Source organism: Penaeus japonicus, unplaced genomic scaffold, assembly GCF_977035675.1.
Source record: "Penaeus japonicus unplaced genomic scaffold, GWHDUDI00000001_assembly GWHDUDI00000023, whole genome shotgun sequence".
Taxonomy (NCBI): domain Eukaryota; kingdom Metazoa; phylum Arthropoda; class Malacostraca; order Decapoda; family Penaeidae; genus Penaeus; species Penaeus japonicus.
This window is the reverse complement of record NW_028234425.1, coordinates 39867216-39879715: the sequence shown is the minus strand read 5'-3', so window position 1 is coordinate 39879715 and position 12500 is coordinate 39867216. Positions and strand designations below refer to the sequence as shown.

Sequence of the window (12500 nt, the reverse complement as noted above, 5' to 3'; positions counted from 1 at the left end):
ATGCTAGAATAACTTACTGTGCTTAAAAAATCCAATATTGACTAAGAACATATGCATGTATAACTCTTAAACAACAACTGAATTTGTTTGTATGAATGGCAACTAATGTTTACATAAAATTGTTGACTTCTCTCATACGCATGAACAAGTGAAAACAAGGAATGCATATCTGTGACCTCATTCAGTATCCCTATTCACCATTCTTTTATTACACTAGGAATTTATATAAGAAAAATTGCAATCTGAACCAAGAAACCTTTTATTACTGGTAATTGTAACAAATTGTAATTTTGCTGAAGGCACATTTCCAATAATCCTTTGTTACATCCTAGAGATTTAGCCTAAATATTCAGACCATTCACACCCAAAGCTCTGTAAACAAAATTATTTATCTTTATATTTTTCTTATCTTGACTATAAAATAATAAAAACAAGGAAAAAAAATCAACATTCACATCTCTCAAATACTCTGATAACAGCAAAGGTAGGAAAGGCTACTTCTTGCTGCCCCAACCCCACAAACCCTTAACCAGACCAGTAAGTCCTCCACCAGCTGCAGCTTGTGTTTGCTTTTTAGTCTCTATCTTGTCATCAAGAGAGGGGAAATCGATGTGGTTCAGGGCTAAATCAAAGAAAAGGGGTTTACATGGCACAGACACCATAAGTGGTGGGACTTGGGCTATGCTTGGATGGTTGGAGAACAATCCTGGATCTTCTACATATTCATCAAGGCGGTTAATGAGCATCTGCAAAAAATATAAAACATACTTAGTGGAGCTTGCTAACATTATACTGAACTATAACATATATACTATACAGGACTGAAATTTAAATGTTAGCCAGAGACATGAATTTGCCAGAACAGATTGATAACCCAAACAGGGAAGAAAATATACTCAAAGGGATAATCCTAAAACTACAACTTTTCAAATTAACTTTTTTTCATTGCTTCTTTAAATTCTGAAGTAAAATAAAAAATAAGACAATGCATGATGAGAAACATGGTTATAAGCAACTTGAAAGCATTATTTATCCCATTTCTGTGCCTTTAACTTTACAGCATTTCTATTCATCCTCTTTTCTGTCAAAAGCCTAAATGCGTTAAACCATTTGATGATATTTGAAAATGATATAGAAGGTTTAACTTAGGTTGAAAATTGGAAGGAACCAGTAGAATGAGCAAAAGCATTGCTCAGTGATAATCCCTGAAGACAATAAAAATATACATACCTTCTTATCCTTAATAGAAAGTTTAGAAACATTGGGTACTGCAGTTTCAGACACTAGGATGGCCTGAGCATGGGCAGTGAACTTCTTACTGTCCACCAGTGCTGACAATTTATCCAAATTCTTTTCTACAGAAGCCTGAAAAAACATATATTGTCAAAATTATCTATTCTCCCAGGGTAAATATTTATGAAATATATGAAAAGTCTACTTAACCCTTCCACAGAATGCATTTTCAGGGGATAGGATCACTTTTGTACTGTATTTTCCCATTTGTTGAAATTACAAACTATTTATCCTTTCCGTTATGATGACCTAATATATCAAATGGTAATTAGTATCACTTTGCAAATATATCATGAAAATAATAGAAAACACCCTCATCTTAAGATGCCCAGTCCAGGCTGGACACCTGAAGATGAGGCCCATGTCGGAAGGGTTAATCTAATGTACAGGCACAGAAATTAAACTTACATCCAGTGGGCTTTTCCTGGCGGCACTGATATGGGCTAAAGTTCGCTCATATAAAACTAGAGCCTCTGCCCATTTCTCCATCTTGACAAAACTCTCAGCAACAAAGTAGCACCTGAAAAGAGAAGCCATGTTTTACTGACTGTCTGCCCTATTTTATGGATTATGGATTATGTATCTATGTATCTATGCATTCATGCATATATCTATCTATCTATCTATTTGTGTGTGTGTGTGTGTGTGTGTGTGTGTGTGTGTGTGTGTGTGTGTGTGTGTGTGTGTGTGTGTGTGTGTGTGTGTGTGTGTGTGTGTGTGTGTGTGTGTAAATTATGCTGTTAGTTGTTGTAGTCACAATGACACTAAGGTCAATAGCTAAGGTAATGAAGCTGGTCTCCTAGTAACTGCCAAGAGTTGCTGCTGTTGTGTTGCATCTGGCTGTCAGCACATAATAATTAAACTAGATGATGCTTTATTAACAGAAAAAGTCAGAACAATAATCTAACGCAAATGATTCAGTGTAAAAATAGGAACCGAGTCAAAAGCAAAAAATGTAACATGGAATAACAGTCAGGTATTAAAACCTCTAAACTCTTGCCTGCAAGACCTCCACTGTGTAAAATATAACAATCTTCACCAACACCTGGCATATCTTACTAAGTAATTAATTCTTCAAATGGTTGGCATTGAGATCGCAATATATGCTGGCCATAGTACTATTCTAATTAACATGTTGGTGCGATGTAAAACAAACTTTCCAGTACCATGACCATTCCCAACCATAATGAATAAATAATGAATTCCAAATAATTTTTTGTTGTTGTTGTCTAAACAGAAAAAAGCAACTCCATGAAAAAGAAGAAAAAATAACAACACAGAGCTTAATAGCAACAACAATTTATCTGTATTTTGTCTGTCTTTTCTATAATATAATCAGATGTACAATTACTTATGCTGAAATTGAGTTATTCTTAACCAAATAAGTGTCTAACTGCTAAGTTGGCTCTTGTTATGAAATTTGTCAAAGCTGAACATGTACATTTACAGTAATGATATGTCTTGCAAGAAAGATTCCACAAATTCACTTAAAGAAGTGGTGGAGCTGCCAGTTTAGACAAAACAAAACAAAGACACTGACCTGTGAGCCTTGTAGGCAAAGACTTGGCCTTCAACACTATTCTTCAGCTGAAGGTCATCTTCTAACCCTGCCAAATTTGTGATTTCATTCAGGTTCTGAATGATGATCTCTTGAAGACGCACAAGGTCTTGCAATTTTGGTGCTTTCTTTCCTTCCTCAACCTTAAAAATCAGATAGATTAGTATATATAAGTTTTGTACATTTTAACAATATTGCAGACACCCATCTGCAATGGATTAAAATGGGAAGTTTTCATAGAGAAATACAGAAAAACATTTCTCCTAACTTAAGATTTTTTTTTTATTGTTGGCACTGGTAAATGGGCACTTCTGATTGGTTAATCACCCGTACCTTTATTTTGTAAAACATGTAGCAAGGGACATTTTGTTGCCAGAAGGGTAAAGTTATAATAATAAATGCTTGTAAGTGGGTGTGGTCATCATTGGTGTGAAAGAGCATGGAATAAATAGTAGAATATCATGGTCAGTGAAACAATTTAAACAATGTACTTTTTCATCATTGGTCAGATGAGCAAATTATTAGTGTTATTACCATGCATTTGCTTCTAAGACATCTGCCAGTATGAAGCTCTGCACACTAATCTCTGCTTAGTGTGCAGGTCTCACTGCCTACTTTGAAGTGGCATTGTATGAGGTTACCTGGTTACCTACATATGAACTACATCTATAGGTAACCAGTACCACCCTTTTGGAATAAATCTAATATCTGAGTTAAGGCTTGTTTTCCATCCATATTGGTCTGATCATTCAACATCAATATTATTATTCACAAGAAAGTAAATAGTTTAAGCCACCTTGAATCAAACAGTTATCATGGTATAGTACTATAAATTGCTTCAAATTAATATAAAGTCAATATGGTCTTTTAGACATAACTGAGTCTTTCATATATGTTCACCAAGAACCAAAAAGTAAATAAATAAGAAAAAAACAATTCCTCCCTTTTTCTACCTTTAACTAATATGTCTCAATAGTTCTTCCATGCATCACAAATACTGACTTTTCTTCTTCTGCTGTTTTTGCCTTTTCTTAAATATACCAATATATTAAAAAACAAAAAACAAATTTATGAGAATAAGTTTCCTCAGATAGTGTGCACCCTCATTCTTTTTTCTCTTTAAAATAACAATAAATCACTGTAGACAAAATATTAACCCTCTCTGGACGGGTGGTACACTACAGTACCGCGCATTCTAGGCCTGTTCGCTAGGGACGCCATACGGCGTCGTTTATTTAACTGATTTAGGCCTATGCGTTCAAGAGCCCCGGCATTGTGACATGCAAGGCTGGAATGCCCCCATCGTGAATGGGTTAAAGAAAATTAAAATGAAATGTGTCAAAACTTCAAATTTCTTTTTATTGATTTTCTTTCTTTGTTCTCAGTACCAGTTCAAATTAATAAACAAACATCAGATATCAATATGATTTGTTTTGTTTGAAAGTATATTAGAATGGCTTCAAAACCTCGGGAAGCCAATTTATGAATTTCAACTTCAAAGACATTTTATGGTCCACTGCTACTAAAAATGAAGAAAGCATCAACTCTTTAACGTTGGGTGACACTATATCACATCATGGGTTTTTGTATGGCTAGCACGCCGGGTGATCATGCATGCAGCAGTCAGCCGTAGCCAGAGCAGGCAAATAGCCCGAGGCGTTTGGCATGTGCGCTTGAAATTCACTGGCATTTAGACTGGCCAGAGCCAAAACCATCCTGTCATTATTAGGTTAAGATTCATTACCATTGCAGAGCATTATTGACACTGCAACTTCTACTTTCTAATGAACTTACAAAAAGAAAATTTGTGGTTAAGCTGCAATTATAAAGCAGAATAAGAACCGTAACTTAACCCATTCACGATGGGGCTATTTCGGCTCTAAATGGTCAGAATGCTGGGGTATTCAAATGCATAAGCCTAACGCCTCGGGATTCTCGGGCGCACAAGCCGCGAGTGAGTGCTGTACGCCCGATCACCCAGCGCACCGGCCTTGACTAAATATCTCGTCACCGGTGTCTGACCCAAAAAACAGACTGTGATAGCAAGTCAACCGGCACGAATGGGTTAAGACAAATTATTCAAAACCAAAACATGATGACATGCAGTGTCAACATTAGATTAGGACCATAAAAAATATTAGTAATACATACCTTCATTTCTCCGGAGATGATCTTCTGATAAGTATCCACAAGGGCAACATTTCTTAAAATTGTCAGATTGAGGCGATGGTAAGACAAATAAGTGTGTAGGAAATGTAGTGGAGAGACAGCACCCTCATTGGCTTGCTGTCTTGGCTTGAAAGTCTGAAAGAAGGCATCATATATTGAACAAATCATTCTTTTTGTTGTGAATTGCAAATTTTACCAACTGATAAAATGCAGGCTTTTACAGATCACTATGTAGCTATGAGATGCAACCTTATCTTGAAAAAAAATACACTGTTTTAATAATAGCTAAGATCTTGTAATCACAGAGCAGCAATTTAAAATCAACTCACAGGATCGTTTTTCAGGTCATCTCTCACCAACTGAAGAGCATCTTTACATTCCATTAACAATTTGTCCAGCATTTCCACACGTTTATCAGCACTCTCAATGTTCTCCAGCTCCTCGTGAATTAGGCCTTCATTCAGCAAGAATAGACGTACCTGAAAGCATTAATACTATCATTGCTTTTCATTTTAATACCACAATTAACCACATTATATAATCAATGTTCTTTTTTTCTTCTCTAAATTATAATCCAGTAAGTTTTCAACAGCTGAAATCATCTTTTACTGATCCCTGTGCAAAGGAATAAAGGTCAGTCATAATCTTCAAGATTACCTTTTCATGCTTTACTGCCAATGTACGGCCTCTCCATGTTACCTCACTGAGGGTAGATGCTTGACGCTCTCTTGCTGAGGCCAGAAGATTCTGTAAAAATACAAGTATACAATGGTAAATGGTAAGCACTTCAGAGCCAAAACTTAATGATACTTTTTAAACAGTAACAAATGAATTCAACAAACTAAAAACCATAAACTTACATCTAGCTTATCTCCAAGAGCTTCACTTCCTCTCATGGCTAATAACGTATCTGTAGCCATCTTGTCACCTAGATGATGACGACAGAACCTGAGCTTTACTTCTAGTTCCTGCAATCGGCTTGCATATATTTCAGATTCCTCTTCAGATACAGCTTCCTTTAACTTGCTGTAAATTGCTCTGTGAAGGTGACATAAGCAAAAATTCAGTTAACCAACAATGATATTACAGAAGATCAAGAGTAGCACTGTAATAAGATTAATTTCTTTGAGTAAGTAAATTACTGCTGATCAGTAACTTTCAAATCTAATAACATAATAACAAATATATTTCATTCTTTTCATGAAACCACATGAAAATAATAAGTTTATTGGATATGCAATTTATGTTTATATAAAGTAACAATAATTTTTAAGACTATGGTGAACACATTTATAACTAAAAAGCCAACATGAAGTAAAAGTCCACCTACAAGGCCTTGTTGAAAAATTCCACTGGTTTATCCCATTCCAGAGACCAATCAGCTAGCTCAAAAAGAACCGTTCCCTGAAGCCAGGCTGAGTAACCCTGTACCTCTAGCTGTGTTCTGGCATCACACACACCACTCTCCTGGAGAGATTTCAGTAATAAATTAGCCTGAGTGAAATAATACTGATGGTAAAGAAATACTTTGTTTCTGAAGCTTGTCTTATGTCTTCCAAAATGATAAAACAACACTGATTCCTTAAAACAAAAAACTCTTACCTCAACAAGTTTCTCAAAAGCTGCAACATACTTAGCAGCTTTTCTTAGCTTGTTACGCATAGAAAATTTCTTCCTATTATCCTGAAGGCTTTCTTCCTTTAGTTGCATTGCGTATGCCCAGGAGCGCTCTATTGTCATAAGAGGAATGAAGAGAAATCTGTTGAAAAACAGAAATTCATTCATTACAGTCACAGACATAGGTCAAGAATATTTAGGCAAGAGCTTTTCTGTACCATACACTTAGTATACTTACTTATCATCTTTCAGTAAATGCACTGTCACTTCCTTCTTCCTGAAGTTCTTCTTATCACCCTGTATGAGTTTAAGGTTCTTCCGCAGGCGTCGTATGCGCCTGCTACAATACTGACGGTAAAGTTGATAATCATTGTGCCTAAGACCATGAGCGAGTTGGGCCTCCTTCACAACTTTCAAAACTGAAAAACAAACAAAGCTTTTTATATATATATATATACATATATATATATATATATATATATATATATATATATATATATATATATATATATATATATTGTATGATAATAAAATATACAAAAATAAATATACTACTACTACTGGTTGTGTCTTGATTCATTCAAAATCCACACTTTACTCTTTGGTAAAGGCCAAGACACCTCCAACAAATATGCTTTGGGAAGAATGAACTTGAACTGCTCTCTCATTTAACCCATTGTGGATGTATCATGACATACATGATGCAGGAGTTTTTGGCCTGATGGCCGGCATTGTGATGTACATGACATTGGGGGATTTTGGATCACTGTGTTTCTTTATTGTACTACTATGATATTAAGCAAACTGAGTTTAACCTAAAATCCAAAACCTAGAATGCATCACTTTCTCCTTGCACCAGCAAAAGAGAGAGAGAGCCTTGAATGGCACCCATCCACAGTCTCTAGCAAGCACTATCTTTAGAGAGTGATGGCACACATTAAGTTGCCGTCTTCTTGCTCTAAACTAGAAGCGATGAAGGATGTGCAGTTAGAATGAGAAGAGGAAGGTGACTCAAACCATGCCCAGTGTCTACAATGTGCCCCTGTGCTAGTGAGGATACCTTGTACTGTGGCTATCACAATCATAAGCACAGGTTTCCTTCCTCTTCAATACCTCTTCATGTTATCTTTATATATATTTTGTATTTGTTTACCTCAGTACAGAAATACGAAAAAAATTAAGTTGTTTTTTCTCCTCCCATAAAACAGCAAATAAATTTATCACACTGAATATAAAAGAATAATGAGCTGATACAGACCCTATACTACAATTTTAGTTAAATGCAGCATTGATAGAGCCTGTCATAAGACACACAAGTCTCTCAATACAATAGAACACACAAAAAAAAGACAAACAAAACACAAAAATGGCTCTAGTTTTACATCAAGTGACTGAAAGAGAGTAGGAAAAGTCAAGTTATGGTGTGCGAAGTTGCCTCACTGAAATAAAACCCACTCTAGAGACTAGGCAAGCAAATATACCCCTGTCTGCATTGGGTTTATAAATAGAACACAGACTGCAGGTTACCCAATAAAACTGCTAAATGTTTGGAAGTCATTTGTGCATATGTAACTGCTCTTGCAGCCATCGGAGAAGCCTCTGCACCTGTTGGTGCTGAGACAAGTGCCATCAAACTTTTATCTTAAAAATTCTGGCCAGATAGAGCTTATAGACCTCCTTGGCAATTTAGTTTCAAATAGAGAACCAATCCAAGGAACAACTTACAAGAACCTATATGTTAGATGTTTGTTGAAAGTTGTGGTAACCACTTGACAATGCATCACTGCCGGGTTAAACTTAATTTGTATACTCCTATCACAAGATTTACATAGTTTTGATCTAAGGTTACACAAATACCTAAATTTTGAAAGATACCATTACCAATGCCTATATTTTGACAAATACTAATACTTTCTAATAAAAGGTATCAAAACATCATCAATTATCCAGTTTAGAACAATGAAATTTAGCATTATTATTTTCTTCTGTAAAGTAGGTAATACTGCTATATAAATCACTGACAAATTATAAGACATCCATGGCTCTCATCTATTCCAAATCATCGATCATACCCTCAAAAATAGGGGTTAAAAGATTGATATGCATAAAGAGAAACTCCCCTTGTTACAACAAGATTAATCATTCACATGAATTACCATGCTTACTTCAAATCATATCTTTTAGACTTTGTTTTATTTCATATACATATTCAATATTTGAGTCCCTTGCTCCTAGTGAAGTTGGTGGAATAGATGGCAGTGCATGCCACCTTCTATGTTATCATAGTGGTTACTATATCCCTCTGAGTTATATTTTGCAGCAAATATGTTACACTTGTGGTATGCGTGGAAAAAAAAAAAAAAAAAAAAAAAAAAAAAAAAAAAAAAAAATATATATATATATATATATATATATATATATATATATATATATATTATATATATATATATATTATATATATATATGAAGGCTAAGAGAAACAATATGAAGTTAGCACAGTAATTCTGGTAAGCAATCATGCTTAATGTTAAAGTGATTTTAACATTATCATAATATGTGGGATGTATTCTGTTGGTGGTGTTGCACTTTAGCCTGGTATGATTGAAAATGCTTAGAATTTAATATAAAAGCTCTAAAGAACAAGTTGAAATTAGCATGACATGTGAGGTGAGCCATCCAAAAAAGCTCTGGTTCTTATTGGAAAATGGGGCATGGAGTTATGCTAAGCGGCTATAGCATGGGGGGAGGGAAGGAGGAGCTACCTACTTTTTGCATGTTTGAGCGTGTGCTCTGAAATGTTCAACTACCTACATGTGTCTGACATTTTTGTAATCTTTTAACATTATCTTCCCAGTAAATTTCCAATTTTGTATAGCCATCAAATCTAACAATTTTATTTTTTGTCTGTAATTCTTCCTGATGCATATTACATGAATCTGCAATTGTCTTGCATTACAAATGACTGGAATTGTTAAAATCCCGATAGTAGGGGAGGGCATGTAGTATATCAGGGAAATTATGAGGTAAGCCAGGCTTAAATGTAATAAATATGTAATAAAAGCACATAAAAAAAAATAATAAAATTGGCTGTGTTCACCATTAATTAAGATCTATGAACTGAAGCACCAACTTTTAAAAATCAAAGGGAACACTTTCGACAAACCTTGTGGTAATAAACTACACCTCCCACTTAAAACCCCCTGGACGCCCCATGGTCTTTATATGTTGTATTCAAACCATGTGACCCATCTAACCCCAAAGTCTGGGAGCTGTGCTCCCTGAACCCCCAGGGGAGCAAACCTTGAGTAACAATAGATATTGCATGATATTGGACCTTTTTTCAGTCTCAGAAATTTTGTCTCAATTGCTTGCATCAAAAACACACAATTTCAACACTTGGGGCAATTGATGAGCTCTGATATTACACGTAGATGGATATTGATGTCCCTTTTTCCCATTTTTGCAGCGATGTTGATAGAAGAATGCCAGATAATCGACATATCAATGAAAACAAAATGATTCTCACAGTTGCTCCTCAAGGAATGACAGCTGAGGAACTGTCAAATCACCCGGTAGCAACTATGCACATCTGGAGTTTATTAAAAACGATATTTTAAAAAATCATGTAATTTTGTTAAAAATGTTTTAATTTCTTGATATAAAATGTACAAAATATATACTAGTAAAAGGAAAGACGAATTAGTTGACATATCGCAGAAATGAGTTACACAGTCAGTGTAAGATTGACACTGCACTGTTACCATTGTGAGCGACTTTAGAAAAATGCATCACTGGCACATCAACCTGCTGAATAACTTCTTTATTAGCAATTTGTTTAGGAAATGCTCTGAATGAATATTTTGTCATATAATATTTGTTCTGTCAATTACATGTACTATTTAACTTGTATTGTATGCCATGTCCCAACCACATAGGCCTATTGTGGAAACTGTGAGCACTGAAACATGGCCTTTGTAGATGTGTTTGGGCTCTTGGGATGTTCCGAGTTTTAGTATTCTTGTTCATCAATATCAAGTTCAGTGCTTGTGATTCTATACCCATGTGCATGTGTGGTCTGGAGATCAGCAGCTGTTTCAAGAAAGCACCTTGTAGTATTATGATTCAAGTGATGTAATTTCTGACATACTTTTCAACAATGGATTTCCCACGATTCAGAAGTGGAAAATCAACTACATTCTGCCATTTGTTTACATACACCTTTTCATAATTTAGTGAAGTCTTTCCTTAGGTTGGGCAATGACTGCCATTCAACTGGTGACAGCTGACTTCGTGTCCTTCCCGATCACGCAAAGGCTCATGGCTCTGTGTGCTGTGCTCTGATTCTCACCATGATTTGACAGTTGGAGAAGGGGTAAATTGTCATGTCAAAATTTTCTGTGATTGTACTTGTCAAAATCTGTTTACGTCTAGAAACTGGGTGCCAGCAGATGCCCATTAGATTTCCGACGATTCACCTAAAAAAAATCCCCCTGTCATGGCCATCGGCTCGGCCAGGAACTAGTGAAGTTGTTTTACCTTTGACCGTGGCTAGGGTTTTCTTGGGTCCCTGCTTGGGCTTCTCGACGGGCGCAGGGGACTCGGTCGTGTTTTCCTTCTCCGCCATGGCTCCTCACTGCCACCTGGCGGCGGCCGAGCAGCGCCGCCGTGTCCGCACGCCGCTCGCCGCCGCCATTGCGCGCCAAACACGAACGCCGCTGCGCCCTCGCCCCCAGGGCGGGCCTGCAGTCACTGCCTCTCCCATGCACTTGCTGCCCATAGGTGCCTGCAAGGAGTCTGCAGGAACTTTAGACAGGAGTCACCCTGCAATTGCTACTGATAGGTGCCGCCTAGTGGCCTGCTATTCTTTCCGTCTGTTTATGCCAAGGCACCCTCATGACCAGCATATCTATTTAGCTTTGCCATTCTCACCCATGAGCTGAAACTCACAGTCAAGGGATATGCTTGTGACTGAACTGTTTTCTGAAAAAGGGAATAACATCTTCCATAAACGCCGTGTGAGTCTGGAATGATAAAGGGAGTTGGATCAGTACAAACCAGGTTGGCTCCGGAACTTCAAGAGTGAAATTAGTGAACCCCAATTAAGCAGACTTTGTTGGAAGAACCGAATGACAAGAGTTAATTTGATGAGTGACGATATTGGTAATATGAGTTCAACATGTGAATGGATGAAGCTCTGAGGAAGTGTGCACTCATGGGGAGATTATGACTATAACAGCAGTTCCACTACCGTTGTATGGTTATACATCTATCATGACATATGTCAAGGGGTTTCGCACAATTGAATTCGTTAAATCAACAGTTTTTAAATTGAATTTCCATTGAGAGAGTAGATACTGCATTCCATAACTGATGTTAAGTTGTAACGGCTGATAAGATTCATCTCTCAAGTCGGATCGTTGGTATATTACTGTTTAAGCCAGAGGTCCAATGATAAGGTGACCCAGCATTCTTCACCTAGATTTCAAGTTTCCCCACAATTAATAGCGAGAAAGACATCGCCGGTAACTATTTGCGTGAGTTTTTAATTGCCCCGCCCAATCTGTGCTGTATCATCGACATTTACACATGGGTGATGTATCGTTTGGAATTTAGATTATACCAATCCATTTCAAAGCATATTTCATTTCATATACCTCCTCAACACGGCGATCTGATATAGTAGCCCAGAATATTACCTGTGTAGTCTTCTTTTGACTCCTATGGCGTCCGATGTAAATTTATCTTGCCATTTCATACACTAACACCGATACGGTTTCTTAAGTAAATACCATTTCCAAGTAATCAAGTTAATAAGTACAGACGTTTCACTATCAACACGTTTCTCGCGCTTAGAGTGGTCATC

At 36.6% G+C, this 12500-nt stretch overlaps 2 protein-coding genes across 2 annotated transcripts in view; one reads left to right on the top strand and one right to left on the bottom strand.

The window, feature by feature from the left end:
• Srp68 (signal recognition particle 68) overlaps positions 1 to 11429 on the bottom strand; it is an 11621-nt gene extending 192 nt beyond the window's left edge. Inside the window, exons 1-12 of the mRNA XM_086550456.1 lie at positions 11174 to 11429; positions 6876 to 7056; positions 6623 to 6779; positions 6351 to 6487; positions 5881 to 6058; positions 5678 to 5767; positions 5350 to 5499; positions 5003 to 5155; positions 2834 to 2994; positions 1702 to 1813; positions 1231 to 1365; positions 1 to 746 (exon numbers count right to left, since the gene is read on the bottom strand). The exon at positions 1 to 746 is cut by the window's left edge and continues 192 nt beyond it. Of these exons, the coding sequence (XP_086406582.1) occupies positions 495 to 746; positions 1231 to 1365; positions 1702 to 1813; positions 2834 to 2994; positions 5003 to 5155; positions 5350 to 5499; positions 5678 to 5767; positions 5881 to 6058; positions 6351 to 6487; positions 6623 to 6779; positions 6876 to 7056; positions 11174 to 11261 (1794 nt within the window). The 5' untranslated portion in view covers positions 11262 to 11429 and the 3' untranslated portion in view covers positions 1 to 494. The remainder of the gene's footprint in view (positions 747 to 1230; positions 1366 to 1701; positions 1814 to 2833; positions 2995 to 5002; positions 5156 to 5349; positions 5500 to 5677; positions 5768 to 5880; positions 6059 to 6350; positions 6488 to 6622; positions 6780 to 6875; positions 7057 to 11173) is intronic.
• The window catches only part of LOC122258339 (M13 family metallopeptidase neprilysin 3), a 221904-nt gene that overhangs the window by 51601 nt on the left and 157803 nt on the right, over positions 1 to 12500 (top strand). The gene's annotated exons all lie outside the window — the stretch shown is intronic.